A 22,571-nucleotide genomic window follows, 5' to 3' on the forward strand; every position below is an offset into this window, starting at 1 on the left:
GTTGAGCACATCAACAGTAGTTCAGGAAGTTTAAGTTTGACTTAATAATTAATTTAAAGGCTTGCGGCAGGAGCATTTCAGTGATTGTTTGACTTACCTTATTGACTTGGTGAACGCTCATTTGTGTGTGTAAGATTGGGAGAGAGAGGGAGTAAGACTCAGAGAGAGAGAGAGAGAGAGAGAGAGAGAGAGAGAGAGACTGTCTGTGCAAGCTCAGTGTAAAAAAAAATACATCAAGGCAAATCCTGTTTGTACTGGTGTGATTAATTGATTTAAAACAAGTTTCTGTCTGAGTGAGTGGGTAGCTGAACTACAGTTGTATACTTGCAACATGTGTCATGCACTAACTGGCTATTGGCCATTAATGATTAATTTATGGATGAAAAGAATAAGCAAATAAGTACATGTAGTGCATGTGCTTTTAAATGTTTTATTTTTTATGAACTATGGACTTTGTAAGCTGTTTCTCGTACACATCACGGAAATGCAAGTTTTATATCATGAAATGTTTTGAACTAGTTTTGTTTTTTTAGTTAGTAAAGCTACAACGACATCTGTTAGAAAGAGTATGAGGCAGGGCTCCGCAAAGTAAAGTGTGATCTTGACACGTATGCTTATTTCTTGGCTTGAAACCAAATGTGAAAGATGCAGACGCATGCTTTTCAAAATTGTGAGCTGTGGAAGCATATGATTAATGGTGGAATGTGCGCAACTGTACATTTTCACTCTGTTCTCCTGGTCGACAGACTTCTTTTGTTTGGTTGTTTTTTTACTCCATTTTAACATCGGAGGTACAAGTCAAACTGAAAGCAGAAAATCTCAGCAAGGAGTGTCAACCCGACCGTCTTCTGTAGGTAACCGAACACGTACCCTTTGTGTAAAGACTCAGTAGGTGTATATAAAGGTCTTTGATTTTTTCTTCTTTCTTTTAACGCCTCCCAGATACATGTTTTCCTCACAGTATGAAAAGTGTGGTACAGGAGCCTGAACTTTATCAGTTTTCTCTTTGGTTTTTGTTCAATGTAATTTTGAATGCTTGTTTATCAATAAACATACACATTTGGGAAGCGGAGCATCCGAACGGGGGGGGGGTGTCATTTTAACTTAAAGGAAGCGTGGACATTCATTCTCCCATTCATCAGCTACTTGCACTTGCAAATTAAGCTACATGTATAATTCCAGGCCTGAAAGCGGCGAGTAATTTACTCGCCATGGTGAGTAGAAACATGTAAATGGCGAGTAGAAATGTTAATCTACTCTCCAAATGCGAGTAAAGTTGCTGGAACAAATGGTTGGTTTGGCGAGTAAAATTTGCTCTTTGGCTAGTAAATTATGAGAAGTACTAGCCAAAGGCCAGTGCACTATTTTGTGGACTTTCAGCGCTGCATTCAGTGTATGTTATACTTATGGGGGGTAAAGACTTGCAGATTATTTGTAGCTATGTTATACTTATGGGGGGTAAAGACTTGTAAATTAAAGCCATAGGTACTCGATGACTATACATGCTAATTGCTTTACCAACAGCTGGAGACATGCTAAATTAAGTTCCCTGCAAAATATTGTGGTCTAGGACCCCTTCAATGTTGAGATATGTTAATTTTCATTTTGATCTGGATCGTCCTATTTATAGATTTGCCAACAGAGGTAGCGTTGACGCAAGGGAAATAACTCCGCGTCTTTGTTTACATCCAAAGTTTTTGAGACTCTAAAACAAGCTGTAATGCATGTATATGGTCCGCGCATGGCGACATATCGTCATTACATGGTCTTATGGTGCGTTTGACATCGATTATGGGCAAACTACACTTTGTAAACACGGGAGCGCGTACATATGCCTGTAAGCTATGTTATACTTATGGGGGTAAAGATGTCGGGTTTGACTGTACACTGTGCAGATGTGAAATACAGACTGCTGTCTTATCACTGTAGCTAGTGCTTGGCAGTGGTATCGGTGTCTAAGTGAAAGTGTGAGGGCAACATGAGAGGAAAATAAAAGGCCAGAGTGCAGCATTGAGCCTACTATCTAGAGTGGGTCTGTTTGTGTGCTTTGTCTTGTGAGGAGCACTTAGCCAGTCTAGATAATCCTGGTATCAGCTTACACCTTTTCAGCCCAATTCTGTGGGCTCATGGGTTAGGTAGATATAATTCAGACTAATACTGTGATAGCCACATCTTCACTGAAAGATTTTCTGGCTTGGAAGGGCATGTGACATATGTATGGGTTATGTAGATATTCAGAGAAACAGTCACAAACTTCTTCAAATGTTTCACTCCCTTGCCTGCGCCTCTGATATGGGTTATGTTGATAGACAGTAACAGCTGCAAATGTCCTCAACATTTTGCTGGCTTATTCGAGGCTTTGATGTTGGTTATTTAAGTATTCAGTAACAGGTATAAAGTTCCTCAAATCTTTGAGTAGCTGTAAGGCTTGTAGACACTTTTAAAATTTGTTGTGAGTAGTTATTTTGTTATTCAATATCAACTACAAACTTTCTCAAAACTTTACTGGCCTACATGCGCCTGTGACATGGGTTATAAAGATATTTGGTAACAGCTACAAACTCAATCAAAGCTTTTATTGCTTGCAGACAACAGTTCAGATGAGGGTTATGTTTGTATTAAGTAACAGTCTCACTTCAAAGTAACAGCCATGAACTTGCTCCAAGTTTTTATTGGACTGAGACTGCCTGTAGAAATGGGGCATAGATCCATGTCTAGGTCATGAAAAAGCCCCCAGGGGGACTGGCTCAAATCTGCATGACATGTACTGGTAAGAAGAGTGGTGAGAGATACATATGTACATGTACCAACTACCATTGCTTCAGGGTATGAGAGAGTGCACACAAGTTATGGGACTGACACACACATGACCTTCTTCTTTTCTCCCCTTGCTTCCCAGTTACTTCGGAGAAGGTTATCACCACCACGCCCATCTCCCTAACACCCCCCACACACACACACCCAACTCCACCACAACCACCACCCACCCATCTGCACTTTCTGCCGACCAAATGTTTCGGTTTAGGATGTTGAGAGATGGAGATATATAGTGGAGTAAATTTTTTATTTACAAACACTGAGGCTAAATACATCACTCATAACTGCCTGAGGAATGTGCCCTGTGTCAACCATGAAATATAGAGCAATAAATTACATGTGTTTCTGTAACGTAGCAAGCCTGTGCAGGAATAAACAGAACACAAATGCATGCACTGTTTGCGCACAAAGCTGAAAAGACGGAGAGACAGACACATGCAGGCCTACTCACACACACACACACACACACACATACATGCACACACACACACACACACACACACACACACACACACACACACACATGCACACACACACACACACACATACACGCACACACCCACACACACACACACACACACACATACATGCACACACACACACTCACATACACACACACACACACACACACACACACACACACACACACACACACACACACACACATTTTATCAAACATTTAGTCATTGACACCTTTTTAAATGATCATGTTTATCATGCTGTTTTCTGAGTAATAATTATAATGAGAAAAACAAGTGGGTTTTTTCCTGTTCGCTGTTGACTTACCAGTGTTTCATTTATTTTATGTGACATAAAGACCAGAGCAGGTTTTGCATTTAAAAATTTCAGAGGTCGTACCATTTTGAACAAGGAAGACAGAATCTGACCTTTTTGACAAACCCAGAGAACTAGCCCACGTTGATTATTCTTTTGGTATTAGAAGAACCTTACAACAGATTACAGCAGACTGTGAGCATTTGTTTTGCTTTTAAAGAACATTACATTGGATTAAGACAACATTACAATTCTTTTAGCATAGGAAGAACCATACATCGGATTACAGCAGTTTGAAAATTCTTTTAGCATTTAAATAGCAGCTTACATTAGATTTAAACAGTGAGAACATTCTTTCAAGAACCTAATACTTCAGATTACAGCAGTGTGAACATCTTTCAGCATTTAAATAAAAGCTTACATCAGATTAAAACAGCGTGAATATTCTAATTCTTTCAAGAACCTTACATCAGATACATTCTTTTAGTGTTAAAAGAACAGTATTACATCAGTGTTAACATTCTATTTGTTTTGAAAGAACATAGATTACAGCAGTGTGAACATCTTTTAAGCATTTTAATAACACTACATGAGTGTTATTCTTTTTGAGTCACTTGAGAAAAAGTGACTCTATGTAATCGGTCAGTGTTAGTCTGTAGACACCACCTTAACGTTGGACTTTTCTCGGAAACTATCAAAGCGATCGGGCTCATATTTTGTTTAGTCGTGACCTCCAATGACCTCTACACTTTAACGATGGTTTCGTTGACCTTTGACCTTTTTCAAGGTCACAGGTCAGCGTCAAAGGAAAAATTAGACATTTTATATCTTTGACAAAGTTCATCGGATGTGATTGAAACTTTGTAGGATTATTCTTTACATCAAAGTATTTACATCTGTAGCCTTTTACGAACGTTATCAGAAAAACAAGGGAGATAACTAGCCTTTTCTGTTCGGCAACACACAACTTAACGTTGGGCTTTTCTCGGAAACTATAAAAGTGACCGGGCTCAAATTTTATGTGAACGTGACTCATTGTGTTGTGAATAGCAATTTCTTCCTGTCCATCTGATGCCTCATATAATATTCAGAACTGCGAAAGTGACTCGATCGAGCGTTTGCTCTTCTTTTTTTAGCATTGAAAGAACATTACATCACATTACATTCATCATTGTTTTTGTCTTGGAAGAACATTACTGCAGTGTGAACATCCTTTTAGCGTTGGAATAACTTTACATCAGTGTTGTTAACTTTCTTTTAGCATTTGAAAGAACATTACATCACATTACAGCAGTGTTGACATTCCTTCAGAATTGAAAGAACATTACATCAGTTTACCGAAGTGTGCAGGGACATTCTCTTTGCATTGAAATAACCTTACACAATCACACACAATCATCTGACCGCCCATCCTGCACTTGTCAACAGGGATGTAAAAATGCCATTCTGAGAAATGTCAACACAGCACTGGAACTGTCAAACACTTGTGCTAATTGCTTTCCTGAAAGGGCAGGTGGCTGTTGTTGCCTGCATTTTTTGCTGACACTCTGTTGCCCCAAAGACAGGAGTTACCTGGCTTAAATGTCAACACTGAAACGCCTGACTGCTGCTACAGTGGAACCCCGCTTTTAAGACTTCCCCCGTTTAAGACTTCCCCCTTTTAAGACTCACCCCTGCAAAATGGAAAAATTGATCAAAACCCTTTTTGACTCACATGCGAAGCAAAAGTGAGTCTATGTACTCACCCGAGTCGTCCGTCCGTCCGGCCGTCCGGAAAACTTTAACGTTGGATATTTCTTGGACACTATTCAGTCTATCAGTACCAAATTTGGCAAGATGGTGTATGATGACAAGGCCCCAAAAAACATACATAGCATCTTGACCTTGCTTCAAGGTCAAGGTCGCAGGGGCCTTAAATGTTGTCTAAAAAACAGCTATTTTTCCCATTTTTCCCATTTTCTCTGAAGTTTTTGAGATTGAATACCTCACCTATATATGATATATAGGGCAAAGTAAGCCCCATCTTTTGATACCAGTTTGGTTTACCTTGCGTCAAGGTCACAGGAGCTCTTCAAAGTTGGATTGTATACATATTTTGAAGTGACCTTGACCCTGAACTGTGGAAGATAACTGTTTCAAACTTAAAAAATTATGTGGGGCACATGTTATGCTTTCATCATGAGACACATTTGGTCACATATGATCAAGGTCAAGGTCACTTTGACCCTTATGAAATGTGACCAAAATAAGGTAGTGAACCACTAAAAGTGACCATATCTCATGGTAGAAAGAGCCAATAAGCACCATTGTACTTCCTATGTCTTGAATTAACAGCTTTGTGTTGCATGACCTTGGATGACCTTGACCTTGGGTCAAGGTCACATGTATTTTGGTAGGAAAAATGTGTAAAGCAGTTCTTAGTGTATGATGTCATTGCTAGGTTTAGTTCCCTGAAGGTCAAGGTCATGTCAAGGTCAAGCATGTGAGTCGTATGGGCTTTGCCCTTCTTGTTTAAATTTTTTTGCAGATAATGGTCTCATAACATACCTAAAAGTAAAATGCATGTGTGTCTGTGTTTTTGTCTAAAGTGTCATATTTATGTGTCAATAAAGACAATATTTGAATAGTTTATCTTCAACGTTGTTTTTCTCATGTCGGCCATTTGATGTTGCGATTTCTCTCGCTGTAATTTAGCTAGAGCAATAATTTTTTGTGCAGTTTGTGCAGAATACCACATTCTGGGGGATTACGAAAGGATTTTGTTGCCATTGTATTACAGTCATAACCAGGTTATTTCAAACAAAATTTTTGCAGGGGTTACCCTAAAGTTTGACGGTTGTAACAAAGAAATGTCCCTAACTCCAAATATAAAATTAATATAATAATCAAAATCTGCTTCGTAATCCCCTAGAGCATACCCAGAAAGATAAAATATAACAATAATTAGAAGTGTGACAATCATATCTGCTGAAATATTATTTTCCTCCTGTACTCCAGTTTTGTCTGTTTTTGACTGTTTTTGTCATGTAAAACAAAAACCAGCAACCCAAAATACAAAAAGTGACTATCATTTATCATTGTTTATTCATTACTTTCATAAAATAACATTCAAACAAAATAAAACATTTCCCGCAGTGGGGCACTGCGGTTATGAAATTAAAGGCCCCTCCTGTTTTTGGAACCGCAGGAGCTTTCTAGTTTGCTGTTAGGTAGATTTTTGGTTCCTCTTTCCTGTCATGCTCTCTTTTTCTTCATGAATTCTTTTCTTTTTTCTGCCTTCTTGCTCATTCACCTGTATTTTTTCCAAAAATCTCTTCTCTTGCCGCTTGTCTCGCGGTTCATGTATAGTTTAATCTGTTAGTGTTCTGATGTAAGTCCAGCAGTAGATAGGTTAAGCCTATTTTAACATACTGGAAACTGGTAATCTTCCAGTAGGTATTAATTTAGTTTTACTAAAGCCTGCTGGGACACAAGTAATGGGTTAGTGCATTTGTAAACAGGAATCGCTTGACAAGTGGCCCCCTTCATCCCCCCCCTTCCTCGTCCTGATATGGCTCTGCGTAGTCGGCTGGACGTTAAGCAACAAATAAACAAACAAACAAACAAACAAATAAAACATTCAAATTAAAAAAAAAACATAGTGCACTGGCCCACCTGCCCTTAAGACCTTGATTTTTTTCATGTTGATTGCTACTTATATGCTATTTCTTAATACCTGTACATTTACCCCCATTTTAACCCCTTCACTGCCCACCCCGTATGTAATACATGGTCATTTTCGGTTTGTCCTACGCCCATAACCGTATCTCATACGTGGGATTTGTGTCAACAACATTTCAGGACATTTCTGAAAACTAAATGGGAGGTAACCACTGTCCAAGTACTTTTAGGGGTTCTAAACACATTTCTTTCCCAAAGACCGTTCGGATAATGCTGTTATACTGTGGCAGTGAAGGGGTTAAGAGGCTCTCCTTTTTAAGACCTGATTTTCTCAGATTTTTTCTGAGGTCTTTTAAAAGGGGGGGTTCCACTGTACTCTGCATGGATAATTCCTGTGTTTTAGTATCGAGAGGTTTTCATATTTCTATTGTTATATTTGGTAATTAAGTATTCTTGATTTGGTAAATTGAGATGCTGTGATGTGAATCTCGGCTGAAAATTAAAGTGTGCTGTGACAGATATTCTTGATTTTCTTTCATTGAAGTATATTTTTGCGTGTCCCATGGACTGCAATCGCAGGATGTTTTAAAATGTTTGTGCTTGATTTACAAGATGTTACAAAATACGATTTAAAAAAAGTTTAATCTCTAGTTGCACAGAATTAGCATTGATTCGTGAACTTGACTATCATACATGTACATATGACTAAGTGCCAAAAGGTGCTCACAGAACAGAAGACGACTTTGTTTTACAATAAAAATGTTTCTAAAAACGTGTGTCTGCTGAAAATTGGTGTGTGTGTGGATGAATGTGCGAAAAGATAGTGGACATAATTTCGTGTGTCTGACTTGAACGGTTTTGAAGTTATCTTTGTTTAAAGTCAAAAATAACGCCAAAACCGGCCATCTGAAAAAGGACATCGTGATACCTCGTGTTTTGAATATGCCACAGAAAAATAACAAGAAGCACAAATGAATTGCATTTAGTTTGATTGAATGCCTGAAACATCGCTTTACAGACGAGACCAAACGTCAAATCTAAATCTCGAGAGAATTTTTTTTTTTCGATAACCGAATTTTAAGGTGTCGCACGCAAGATGATTCGTCATCACGGCATACATTTTTCAATCGCAGATATTTACTAAATTTCTTTTTCAAAAACTCTGGAATTGATGTCGACACGTCAAGCGATAACGGTGTATCAAACTGCTGTCTTTCAAGTAATCCAGCAAAGACTGCAGAACTTTTGAACAGCATTTTTGAAAACGATTTGAAAATTTCGTCATATCTTGCGTGCGACAAAATGTTCGGTAATTAACGGTTATTTTCTTTTAAAAACAAAATTTACATGTACAAAGATCTACTTCATTTACGGAACCACGTGACACATTCTGTGTTCAAAATTTGTGAAGAAATCACGAACCACGATTGCGCTATCAAGTGTTGAAATTATGTCGTCAACATCTTTTCAGATCTTGCGTGCGACACCTTCTTGCGTTCAACATAAAATGTCACTACCTTATCGAGTTTAATGGGTAAAACTAACTATATGTTGTCTTAGTTTAATCTTCTTAATTAAAAGCGTAATAAAACCGAACTTCTAAGATGAATTTTAATTGAGATTAGCGAAAGAGCGGGCACGCAAGTCGACCTTAAAGTAAAAGAATGATAACACGAGCGTTTGTCGTGTTGTCTTGCGTGCAACACATTGTCCAAAAAGGAAAATGTATATTTTTCTCAGACGTTTTTTAAGTTGAAACCTTGAAACTTCACACACATTTGGGGTTTAATCGCCCCCATGCATGGTAAAAGTCTTGTTGACCCTTGTCAGATTTCAAGGTCACGGCTGGGTCACATGTGGTTCAGAAAACGGATGAAACATATTTTTTCAGAGATTTTTGAAGCTAGAACCTTCAAACTTCAAACAACGCTTTTGCTTAATGATTGTTCAACATGGAGAATTCAAGGTTGATCCTTGAGAAATGTGAAGGTCATAGCAGGGTCTCGTGTGGGTAAAAAAAAAACATAACCTTTTTCTCAGAGTTTTTCAAAGCAAGAACCTTGAAAGTTCACATTTTTGGGCTTAATAGCCTCCATACACGGTTAAAGTCTTGTTGACCTTTGTCGAATCTCAAGGTCACATGGGCAAATCAAAAACACGAAAATGCATCATTATCTCAGTTTTTTTTTAAAGGGAGAGCCTTCAAACATCACACAACTCTCAACTCCGACTTAAAGAAGTTAAGGTAGATCCTTGTCACATGTCAAGGTCACAGAAAGGTCTCGTACGGGTAAAACAAACAAAACAAACAGATAATATTCATTTTTTCAGCTTTGTTGTTAGCTAGAATAGAGGCACATGCCACCATTCCATTCAACATGACTCATAGAAATGTATGATGTATGACGTAATTGCATTGTGTGTAATGACGCGGCTGCCTCTGTAGTTATTCCAGCCTTTGAAGAAATGGCGTTTTTCCTTGCTTGGACACATTTTTCCTTTTCTTGGATGTTTCAGGAGTTTGGGTGAGTTTGGTGTATATGGTTGAACACAATTTAAAATTTGCATAAAAGTGTATTAAAATAAACAGTGGTAGCCAGTCTCATCTGTTGTGTCGACAATTTAATCTCTTTTGTGTGACCTCAACTTGACCCCTCTGAATGCTCTCAATCATGGAAATTGACCACACTTTGATTATAACCAAACAACATCAAAACTTTGGAATGTGTGAAGTTTCAAAGGTGTTGCTTAAAAGGCGTTCGTGAAAATGACAATTGTATGTGTCTGACTTCAATGCGACCCCGCTGCGACCTTGACGTTTGATTTTATCAACCAGACTTTCATCATGTGTGAATGACTTCAAACACTATAAAACTAGTTGAAGAAATTGACAATTTTTCAAAGTTTAAGCCAGATGGCACTGCTGTGACCTTGAAATTTGACAAACATTAACCAGGCGGTCACCTTTTTTAGAAAATATCCTTAAAGGATCTTTAACCTTACTGTGACCTTGGAATTTGATGAGGTTTAATTTAACTTGCGTAGTGTGCCAAGTTTCAAGGCCCTAGCTTCAAAAACATATGAGAAAACCTCATTGAAAAATGTATATGTTTGACCTCAACGCGACCCTGCTGTGACCTTGACTTTTTCAACCAGACTTTAATCGTGTGTGAACATTATACACTAGAACTGTGTGTATTTTCAAAGCTCGTGCTATAAACGCGCTGAATAAATTGAAAATATTCCACATTTGGACCAGATGTGACCCCGCTGTGACCTTGAACTTTGACAAAGATTAACAAGCAGGTCACTTTTAATGAGGTTTTATAAAAATGCTGAAAGTATGTGAAGTATGTAAAGTCTAACTGATCTAGTATTAAAACATGTAAGACGTGACAACGACAATTTTCCAGTTTGCAAAGGAAATTTAACCTCGCTGTGACCTTGAAATTCAATGTTGTTTAGTGTGATGTGCACCATACCTGGAGGTCATTATACTTTGGTTGTGTGCCAAGTTTCAAAGCCCTAGCTTTAAAAACGTGCGAGATAACCTTAATGCTATGACTCAGTGCCGTTTTGAATGATATAACGAACAAAATTATCGTTATTTGTAAAATCATTTGGGTAAATTTATCTTTTCTTTTCGTAATTGGGTTCCAGCATCTGTTGTCTTAACAAAAATCACAATATCAGTCGTGTTTGTCAACTTTTATTTTTTAGCCCCTTTGTCCGCTTTTCGTGCGCACCTTTTGGCACTTAGTCATATATATATATATATATATATATATATGTAAGGATTATAAGTGTTATGACTGCTGCCCATCGTGTAAAAAGTACAGAATTAGTTACATATACATATCTGTTTTTATTATATTTATAGCAGCTGAAGTATTTGAAAGTTTTGTTTTGTTTTACGTTGGGATTTTTTTTTTACAATCCATTGTAAACTTGAGAAATTAATTTTTCAGTCTTCTCTGTAGATTCAGGGAATGTTTGAAATATATTATGTTCAGTTTTAGGAGTGACTCAGGTAAAACACACACAAACACCCACAAACAAAAATCCTGTTTCAGGTCATCTGACACCAGTTTGTTAATGATAGTATTTTGTTGCCCCAGTATTCTTTGTTGGTTCTGTACCAGTAACACAGTAGCATTTAAGGTAATTGATGTAGTATCCTGTTGCCCTGGATTTAAGCTTTCTAAAGCGTCCTTTATATCCCTGCTGTCATGGTTAACAGATGAGTTAAACTACGCTCCCATGGGGTCGCCTTCACGCGGCGGGAGCGTTTAAACAGAGCTACCCCACCCCTTTACTTCTCTTCTTTTGTCTTATTTCTGCCTTACCAGTCCTTTCACCTATATTTCCTTCCAAGAAAACTCTCCCTACTATTCCCTGCAGTTTTCCAATTCTTTTCTTGTTGTCTTATTTCTACCTGACTGGATCCATCACCTTTATTTCACTTACCAAAAGTCTTCTTTTCCACATCCTTATTTCTCTGCACCCCGCATGTCGTAAGAGGCGACTAACGGATTCTGTTTCTCCTTTTACCCTTGTTAAGTGGTTCTTGTATAGAATATAGTCAATGTTTGTAAAGATTTTAGTCAAGCAGTATGTAAGAAATGTTACGTCCTTTGTACTGGAAACTTGCATTCTCCCAGTAAGGTCATATATTGTACTACGTTGCAAGCCCCTGGAGCAATTTTTTGATTAGTGCTTTTGTGAACAAGAAACACTTAACAAGTGGCTCTATCCCATCTCCCCCCTTTCCCCTATCCCATCTCCCCCCTTTCCCTCGTTGCGATATAACCTTCGTGGTTGAAAACGACGTTAAACACCAAATAAAGAAAGAAAGAAAGAGTTAAACTACTGGGGTAGAGCTCTAATGATAGCACTAAGCATGGTGGTAATCCCTCACACTTGTTCTGTAAGCATTCTTCATTCTGTAGTAAAACTGAAAGAAGCTTGCCAATTTTGCTGTAGTTCAAAGCGTTAGGCCAAAAAAAAAAGTTGTATGTTTCTGGTCACCCGACCCTACCTAGTTTTTTCCCGCCGACCCTAGACTATTTTATTGCATTTGTAAAGAAAAAGCAAAAAAGAAAGCGTCAAAACGAAAGTAACAGACGGCAGACGACACAAGGGGGATAACCCCGCATCCCTTTTGTCTCATTTGTTTTGTGATGTGTTGTCTTTCTCTTTGTATAGTAAGTCCAGTCTCTTTGCGTCACTGTATAGTTCTTTTCTACCCTGACCACAAAACAAAACAAAACAAAAATCCCTACCTACCTACCCTATTCTTTGATTGATATTCCAAATTACTATGTTTTACGACGCGATAGTGCACAAACTGGCCAAACAGGTATTGCTCTGTATGTCCATCGGTCTATTGCTGGCATTGTGAAGCGAAGGGCCGATCTTGAAGATGAAAATGTGGAATGTTTGTGGGTGGAGTTGAAAAATGGTAAATCCTCGCCTTTGTTAATATGTTATATATATCGGAATCCTGCTGAAACAACAAGTTGGAATGATGATTTTGTTTTAATGATGGACAGAGCAAAGCGTCGTGATGAGAATGTACTATTGCTTGGTGATTTTAACATTAATTTACAGAGACCCCAAACAACTTGGGGCTCAACCACTGCTCTATTTGGTCTTCACCAGCTAGTTAAAACCCCTACAAGAGAAACCAATAATTCATCTACCCTTATTGATCACATTTATACTGATAATAAGACCACTGTTTCAAATGTTCAAGTAGTACACTCCACTTTCAGTGATCATTATTCTGTTTTTTGCTCAATTGTTCTGAGATTGCCCAAATCACAGCATAAAGGTCATACAACTATCGAGTACAGAAGTTTTAAATACTTTGACGAGTCTGCCTTTTTCTGTGATCTTAATCGAGCGCCATTTCAAAGCGTATTTAATTGCAGTAACGCAGATGATGCTTGCAATCTTTTCCATGAGATTTTGTGTTCCATTATTGATAAACACGCTCCACTACGTCAGCATAGGGTGAAACATCCCCACCTGCCCCCTTGGTTGACATCGGACATTATTGAGGCTATGGCGTTGCGTGATTTCTTTAAAGAACATAACATGAAAAGCGAGTACAAATTACAAAGGAATGAAGTTTTGAAAACGGTAAGGCAAGCAAAAGCAGATTATTTTAATAAATTGCTTTCTGATAAGAGAGATACTTCTACAATTTGGCGAGCAATGAATGAAGTTCTTGATAAATCTCGAAAGAGATCGACCAATTCTCCGTCACAAATAACTCCAGAAGATTTTAATCAACACTTTATTTCGCTCGCAGAGAAACTGAAAGCCTGTCTCACGCAGAATGAGTCCCTTGATATTGATGTCTCTCTAGAAAAATTAAAAACATTTTGTGGACGAAAGTTGACTCAAAACGAAACGTTTTCTATTCCACCCATTACTGTCCACGAGGTTGGAAAACTGATAGAACAGATGGCGAATAAAAAGTCAATGGGTCCCGATAAGATTCCTGTCCGGTTGCTCAAACTTGCTTTACCATACATAATTGATTCACTGACTTATGTCTACAACCTTGGCATACAACAAAACGTTTTTCCCTCTATTTTAAAATGTGCCAAGGTAGTGCCACTCCCAAAAAGCAAGGATCTTACGGACCCTAACAACTTTCGACCAATTTCCCTCTTACCTGTTTTATCTAAGCCTTTGGAGAAGCATATTCAGAAATATTTACTGGAATATATGGAACGAATGAATTTGTTTCATCCATTTCAGTCTGGATTTCGCTCTAAGCATTCATGCCACACTGCTCTCAGCTCTTTATGTGAAACTTGGTTATCAGCTATTAATGAGTCCGAAGTAACAGGAGCGTTATTCCTGGACTTTAAAAAAGCCTTTGACCTTGTAGACCACTCCTTATTATTAAAGAAATTACAATGCTACTTAAAAGATGACTCTGCTTGTGCCTTCTTCGAATCATATCTTTCAAAACGGAAACAATATGTATTCATCAACTGTAAAACTTCGTCGAATGATTTTGTCAAAAGTGGTGTGCCTCAAGGGTCTGTATTAGGACCTATATTGTTCTGTATTTATATAAATGATTACCTCTTCATGTGTCAGATGAGAAAGTAAGATGTGAGTTCTTTGCGGATGATTCATCAATCCACACCAGTCAGAAGTCTTTGGTAGCCGTCAACCAATCTCTTCAAAAAAGTATAGATGAGATGACAGAATGGTGCACCACTAATGCAATGGTTATTCACCCTGTTAAGACGAAAAGTATGGTGATTACAACTAGACAAAAACACCAATTAAAACCCTTACAACTTCAACTGTCAATTGATTCAACTCAAGTGCAACAAGTTAAAGAGCATAAATTATTAGGGGTTACCGTTGATCAAGAATTGAAATGGCAAACTCACTTGAGTAAAATTTGCAAATTAGTATCTAAAAATTTGTACTTATTGTCTAAATTAAGACATTATGCTGATGTGGAAGCACTCAAGTTGTTTTATTACGCTCACATAATGCCCCATATCAACTTTGCTTCAACACTTTGGGATAACTGCAGTGATGTTCATCTCAAACGACTCAATTCTCTTCATCGCCGTGCTGCAAAACTAATTCTGCATGAGTCAAATAAGCCAACAGATGATAAATTAAAGCTCCTTAATTTCCTTCCCTTGAAAGATCAGTTGACGCTAAACAAGGCTGTCTTTATGTACAAAGTAATTAACAATAATGTTCCTGGATATTTAAAATCACATTTCAGACATGCCACAAAAAGATATGGGTCCCAGAACCTGATTCCCCCCATCCCTCGTCTAGACTTGTATAAGTCAAGTTTAGCCTTCTCAGGAGCGTCTCTATGGAATTCCATACCCCTACACCTCCGAAATGCCTCTTCTGTGAAAACGTTTAGGCGCCAGTTTCATTCCCGCTTAATGGGTAAATAGAACACTTTTCATGTCTGATATTTTAGTGCTTTTTACATTTAGTCAAGTTATGTTTGTATTTTGATTTGTTCTTTATGTGTATGTATTGATAATGATATACATGCGAATGATTGGGACAATTCCTCCCCACATTTGTTTTCTCCCTTTTGTTATTAGTTGTTTTGGATGTTTATATGCAATGCATTATTGCAACTATGCTGCAATTTCCACCCTATATTGTTTTTCCCATTTTTGAATGTGTATACAAAACCATAACCCCTTTCTTATTACTATTTACATTATGTACGTCTGTAAGTAACAATAACCTTGTCAATTTTACTATCTATATTATGTGCGTCTGTATTAAGTGTTTGTATAAGGGACAGGTTGTAAGATTAGGCTTTGCCTAAAACCTCTATCCTTTGGTAATAAAGTTCAGTTTCAGTTTCAGTTTCAGTTTGTAGCCATTAATTATGTTACCAGAAACATACAACTTTGTTTTTTTTGCCTTAAAAACAATATGCTGTCTGCTATTATTACAGAATATTTTATTTATGCAAAAGATTGCAGAACAAACTGCTTGGTCTTGAAGATGAATTGAAATCTTGACATTTGTTTCTCTTTAAAGGCAGGGTGGAGTCAGTGTGTTCCAGTTATTGTGTTAATGTAAAAGAATATAGACTACAGAGGGACGTTTTTTTTTAATGTGAATTTTATTTTTACTAATCACTCCTATCGCTTCCTCCACAAGTCATCACCATAAAGGAGGGTCTTTTTGTGTTAGGCTTGTGGTTCAAATGGTGAGTTGTATGACATTCACTGATTGATACAAAATGACATTTTCTGTATTCATTCATAACAAAGAATCTTCTGTTGCCCGAGCCATTATGCATATTTTGATTTTGTCATTGTGGACTGGGCCTATCAATAATACAGTTGAACCCGTCTACCACCACCCAAGGGGCTGTCCGAAAGTGGTCGCTTTGGAAAGGGAAATAATTAAAGGGAAAGTACTCATTGGGGATTTTGGGTGGTGGTTGTAAATGGCAGGTGGTTGTTATTTAGAGGTTATCGCAAAGGCAGAATCGACTATTGTGATTTTGTCATTTTGACCTGGCCTATTGATGTTATAACTATTGTGATTTTGCCATAGTAGACTGCGCCTTTTGATGATATTGTGATTTTGTCATTGTAGACTGCACCTATTGATGGTATTGTGATTTTGCCATTGTAGACTGCGCCAATGGATGGTATTGTGATTTTGCCATAGTAGACTGCGCCTTTTGATTATATTGTGATTTTGTCATTGTAGACTGCACCTATTGATGGTATTGTGATTTTGTCATTGTAGACTGCGCCAATGGATGGTACTGTATTGTGATTGTGTCATTTAGACCTGGCCTATTGATGATATTGTAATTTTGCCATTGTAGACTTTATTGATGGTATCATTATCATGTGATGATTATGTGTTGCAGGGTCGAGAGGAAGGGGCTCAGATTGACCCCTGGGAGGACCCTGGTTTTGAGGTCTACCATGTCACTGACAGATATGGATTCATTCAGTGAGTTCTTGCGTTACTTCCCCCTTCCCCTACTCCATCTCCGTCTTGGTTTTTAACATAATTGTTGTGGGAAGCAAGAGATAAAGGGAACCATGGAAAGTGTGCATGTGTGTGTGTGTGTGTGTCTGTCTGTGTGTGTGTTTGTTTGTCTGTCTGAAATTTGAAGCCATGCTTTTTTATGCAGAGGTGCATGTGGGTGGATGTGTGCGTGCATGCATGTATGTGTATGACTATGAGTGTGTGTGTATCATACTCAGAGTGTGTGTAAAAATGAAATAAGCAGAAATACATGTGTGTAAACAGTGTGCAATTCAAAAAGGTTCCCATGTTTTCTCGTTTGACCTTACAACCAAATGTTACATGCATGTAACATGTAATTATTGTTTGTCGCAGTGACCACGCTTTGCCCACAATACCAGATGCCGTGGAAGCCAAGGTAAGCTTTCTCTTTTTAACAAAATTGTTTATGTTTTGACCATCACACTTTTGTAGTAGGCAGATCTTTGCATCACCACTTAACATTTTTGAGTCACTTGAGAAAAAGTGACTCTATGTAATCGGTCAGTGTTAGTCCCGGCCGGCCGTCCGTAGACACCACCTTAACGTTGGACTTTTCTCGGAAACTATCAAAGCGATCGGGCTCATATTTTGTTTAGTCGTGACCTCCAATGACCTCTACACTTTAACGATGGTTTCGTTGACCTTTGACCTTTTTCAAGGTCACAGGTCAGCGTCAAAGGAAAAATTAGACATTTTATATCTTTGACAAAGTTCATCGGATGTGATTGAAACTTTGTAGGATTATTCTTTACATCAAAGTATTTACATCTGTAGCCTTTTACGAACGTTATCAGAAAAACAAGGGAGATAACTAGCCTTTTCTGTTCGGCAACACACAACTTAACGTTGGGCTTTTCTCGGAAACTATAAAAGTGACCGGGCTCAAATTTTATGTGAACGTGACTCATTGTGTTGTGAATAGCAATTTCTTCCTGTCCATCTGATGCCTCATATAATATTCAGAACTGCGAAAGTGACTCGATCGAGCGTTTGCTCTTCTTGTTTTAAACTTTTTTTTAAAGAAAACTCATTTGTTTAGAGGATGTAATTTTTGTTACTGGTGTGTGTGTGTGTGCGTATTTGTGTGTGTGTGTGTGTGTGTGTGTGTGTGTGTGTGTGTGTGTGTGTGTGTGTGTGTGTGTGTATTTGTGTGTGTTAATCTTATTATTTATGCTCATTGATTTGTCGCAGTTACTGTTGATTTTATCGAGTGCCGTTTAAATTCTGTTCTGTATTGAGCTTGGAACAAGTCTTACGACTAAGGGTAATTTGTGTCATTATGTTCATAATAGATGCTGTTTTGGCCAAGCTGATTTGATTACGATATGCTAGTTTAGGTCTCGAAACTTAGTGCTGCTAAAATTGAAGAAAACTTTTTGTTTGTAGCATAGTGTCAGGGTGCAGGTGAGTCTGAGGGTTGGAGCAGAGAGTTAGTGTCGCTTTACCAATCCCAAATCCAAAAATAAAAAGACTGCCAACGTTCCACCATTCAGAATCAAAAAACAAGGAAGGTCAGTTGTTGGAACGTTTGTTATTGACAAAACAAAACGTTACAATCACAAATTTATCGACCCAACGGTCTTTTAAGTGCACAGACAAACAATTAGTAACAAGAATTTATCTTGATTGAATTTTCGGCCGCTTGCTGGTAAACCACAAGCGAATGAATAAATTGTGATTGTAACATATTGTTTTGTCAATAACAAACGTTCCAACAACTTACCTTTCTTGTTTTTTACCAATCCCAGTCAGCTGCAGGGTACTGTTAGTGTTAGAGATAACATTCTCCTGTGAAAACAATTATTTTGACCACCACAGATCTATCCAGGCAGCCAGTCTTATAAAAGTTACATGCCGTGAGAGCACCCTTCCACATAGAGACATACCAAAACTGCTTCCCGTGAAGAGTGGCAGTTTTTCTGTTGAATTAATTTTGAAAAATTCTTGCTCTGCACACAAAGAAGCTGGGCTTTAGAGTAGTGGTACAGTGAAATACTCCCTTTAAGACTTTTACAAATGTAAAAAAAAATTCAGGTTTTTGAAAGGAGGGGGCGTTAAAATGGAGGTCAATTTACAAATGTTATGAACAGAAGGTCTCAGAGATCAAGGTCTTAAAAAAGCAGAATTCTTAAATGCGGTGTCTTAAATGGGGGGATCTACTGTATCATTATGTGTCCAAGTGGAAGGATGCTCTTTTTATATTTAGTCAAGTTTTGACTAAATATTTTAACATCGAGGGGGAATCGAAACGAGGGTCGTGGTGTATGTGCGTGTGTGCGTGTGTGTGTGTGTCTGTGTGTGTGTCTGTGTGTGTGTGTGTGTGTGTAGAGCGATTCAGACTAAACTACTGGACCGATCTTTATGAAATTTGACATGAGAGTTCCTGGGTATGAAATCCCCGAACGTTTTTTTCATTTTTTTGATAAATGTCTTTGATGACGTCATATCCGGCTTTTCGTGAAAGTTGAGGCGGCACTGTCACGCCCTCATTTTTCAACCAAATTGGTTGAAATTTTGGTCAAGTACTCTTCGACGAAGCCCGGGGTTCGGTATTGCATTTCAGCTTGGTGGCTTAAAAATTAATTAATGACTTTGGTCATTAAAAATCTGAAAATTGTAAAAAAAAATAAAAATTTATAAAACGATCCAAATTTACGTTTATCTTATTCTCCATCATTTGCTGATTCCAAAAACATATCAATATGTTATATTTGGATTAAAAACAAGCTCTGAAAATTAAATATATAAAAATTATTATCAAATTTTTTTTTTCGAAATCAATTTAAAAACACTTTCATCGTATTCCTTGTCGGTTCCTGATTCCAAAAATATATAGATATGATATGTTTGGATTAAAAACACGCTCAGAAAGTTAAAACGAAGAGAGGTACAGAAAAGCGTGCTATCCTTCTTAGCGCAACGAATACCCCGCTCTTCTTGTCAATTCCACGGGCACTGCCTTTGCCACGGGCGGTGGAGTGACGATGCTACGAGTATACGGTCTTGCTGCGTTCAGTTTCATTCTGTGAGTTCGACAGCTACTTGACTAAATATTGTATTTTCGCCTTACGCGACTTGTTTTTTGGTTGGGGGGGATTCTTTTTCAAAATTTTAATCAATCAATAAACACGTGATAACAAACATGGTAACTGTGTGTTTTCTGTTTGTACACATACATTCTCATTTACATGCTTTACCTTAAATCAGAGACAATAAACAATTTGAAAGGATGCTCTTATCCTGTCATTTTAAGAGCCTGTCCTGGTTGGTGGTGGTGTAATGATGATGATGATTGTTTACACAGGAAGGGAGATATGATCTTTAAGCAAAAGCTCACAAAGAGCACACTTGTTATATGCACAAGATAGTGAAAGGCTTTCCCATGTATTTCTGAGAGATAATTTGTACTCCAATTGTAGATTTGACCTTGGTTTGGTTTTGTAATTGTGTCTATATGAAACCCTGGTTTGTTTGACTGTTATCTTCCTGTTTGGGTTTTGTTTTCTCTGCCTTTGTTCTGTGGTGGAATACATCTGGTTTATTATTCAAACATCCCTTTACATTTTTGTGGGAAGTCTTTTCTTTGTGAGCATATATAAATTCATTAAAAACAAAAATGTATTGTGTGTATTGAGGTTGTTGTAGAGAATACAAGTTAAGGAAGGCTTCATTCTTTTTTGCATATTATGATGAAGGTAGACGGGTAATTCTTTCATTATTTGATATGTCAAATCAATTGATGCAAAGATTACAGTGGTGGTTTTGGGGAGTTGTTTGTAAGAGTTTGCCATTGGAAAGGAGGAAAAAAAAGGAGGACAAAAAAAGAGGAATGAGAACTGGCCGTGCTATATGAGTTGTAATTCATTTTAGGCAGGGAGGAAAGGAAGGTAAGTGCAAACAAGATGGGGGTATTAATGTTTGACTTGGGGGGGGGGGGGGGGGGGGGGAGGGGAGGAGTGATCTAAAGAATGATAGTGTTTACGTCTTTGAGTACCGGTAGGTTGCTTAGTCAAGTTAGTGCAGTTGTAAGAAAAGGAGGCATCTTAGGGTTGACTCAGAAATATCTTTGTTCGCAGAGTGAGTTTGCTACTGCTAGCAAGTTTCCAAACCAGTATTTTCCAGTAAAGAAACTTGTCTTTCTTCCACAGCAAGCAATCAAACACAAGCAGAACATGCAAACGATATTACTGTGGAAACAAATCTTTGAAAGGAAATATAAACGGGTTGGTGTGACTGTCTGCTAGGTGGTTTTTTTTGTTTTGTTTTTTTTCTTCTTATTTCAACAGTGAAAAACTAGAACTGACTGGTGATCATGATCCCTACGATATAGTGTAATTGTAAAGGGCACTCAAGTGGTGTAGGTGTTTTCAAGTTATTGTGACCACAGAGTTACAGCAGAAGTGTTGTTTGTGTGCTTGCAGCAAAAGGCGACGGAGCTGGAACGAACTCAAAAATGGGTGAAGATGCGGAAAAGCTGGGACAAGTACTTCCAAGGGGAGAAGGTATGTAATAGAGACTGTGCTAAATAAACTATATCTCATGTAAACGGTAGCTCAGGTGGTAGAGCACTGCACTTGTGATCCGAGGGTCACGGGTTCCAATCCAGGCCGGGACGGACACGGGTCGACTTTATGTGCAGACTCAGAGACGATATCCATGTTCCACCCCTGTGTCATCACTGTGGCATGTAAAAAGACCTCGGTCATTCTGCCATAAGTGCAGGTGGCTGCTCATTTTCCACTGTGAGGAAGCGACCCGAATTTTTCAGCAATGGGACAATAAAGCAATGAAAATGAAAAGGAATGAAAAGAAAAAAGAAAAGAAGAAAGTCCTGGAGTAGCAAGACCAGGTTGAGTTTGGGAGACAGACAGACAGATAAAGAAACCAAGAACACCCATCGTGGGATAAAAGTGGGAGGACTCATGAAGCAATGGAGTTTTTATACAAAGCCAGGTTTTCCCGTCTCACATGCCCCTAATGGCTTTGCCGTGAGGGCGTAAAGCTTACATTTCTCTCCCCGAAGCAATGGATTGACATCATGCATCACCCAATAAAATCATTGATAATTGTGCTAAACAGTGACTATTTAACCCTTTTGCTGCCTTTAGAACGTCAGATGAGGTAACATGCGTTAATGGACAACAAAACCGTTACATAAACAACAACAGAAGAAGAAGAAAAACAACAAATAAACAGTGTGTGTGTGTGGTGCATTTATTTATACATAAAGGGCACTCTGTAAGTTGTCAATTCAGGTACAGCGGTACCTGCGATGAAAGGACACCCTTGGGACTGGCCAAAAGTGTCCCTATATTGCAGGTGGCCTTTCATGACAGGTATACTTTGGTAGAGATAATAGAAAAAGGGACGACAGGTGTCCTTTCAAAAGAGGTGTCCTCTTGGAGAGGCCACACATCACAGGTACCACTGTAAATACAGGTAATGCTTTGTATACAAATATTTCCTGACAGCGAACAGGTTAACAGAGAATGGCTTTGTTCTTCTTCTGATTCTTCATCCCCTTCCTCCTCGTTGGCTTTCGTCTTCTTGATAATTCATTTAATTTTGTTGTTGTTGTGGTTGTTTTTTTCTAGCTTCAACGGCGTATTTACAAAGGGATTCCCGATCGACTGAGAGGAGAAGTATGGGCTCGGCTACTCAACCTTACCAAGGTGAAAGGGGAGCAGGAGGGAGTGTATATGGTAAGCACAGCTATTTGCTAAACCGTTACATTGTATTGGTGTTATGTCAGTTACAGACCT

The 22,571-nt window shown here is 38.2% G+C and overlaps 1 protein-coding gene across 1 annotated transcript in view; it reads left to right on the plus strand.

Annotated features, from left to right (window-relative positions):
* LOC138962669 (USP6 N-terminal-like protein) overlaps nucleotides 1–22,571 on the plus strand; it is a 49,169-nt gene that overhangs the window by 10,621 nt on the left and 15,977 nt on the right. The window contains exons 4-7 of the mRNA XM_070334576.1: nucleotides 16,664–16,749; nucleotides 17,143–17,185; nucleotides 21,231–21,311; nucleotides 22,404–22,511. Of these exons, the coding sequence (XP_070190677.1) occupies nucleotides 16,664–16,749; nucleotides 17,143–17,185; nucleotides 21,231–21,311; nucleotides 22,404–22,511 (318 nt within the window). The remainder of the gene's footprint in view (nucleotides 1–16,663; nucleotides 16,750–17,142; nucleotides 17,186–21,230; nucleotides 21,312–22,403; nucleotides 22,512–22,571) is intronic.

This window comes from Littorina saxatilis, linkage group LG3 (assembly GCF_037325665.1).
Source record: "Littorina saxatilis isolate snail1 linkage group LG3, US_GU_Lsax_2.0, whole genome shotgun sequence".
Lineage (NCBI taxonomy): Eukaryota > Metazoa > Mollusca > Gastropoda > Littorinimorpha > Littorinidae > Littorina > Littorina saxatilis.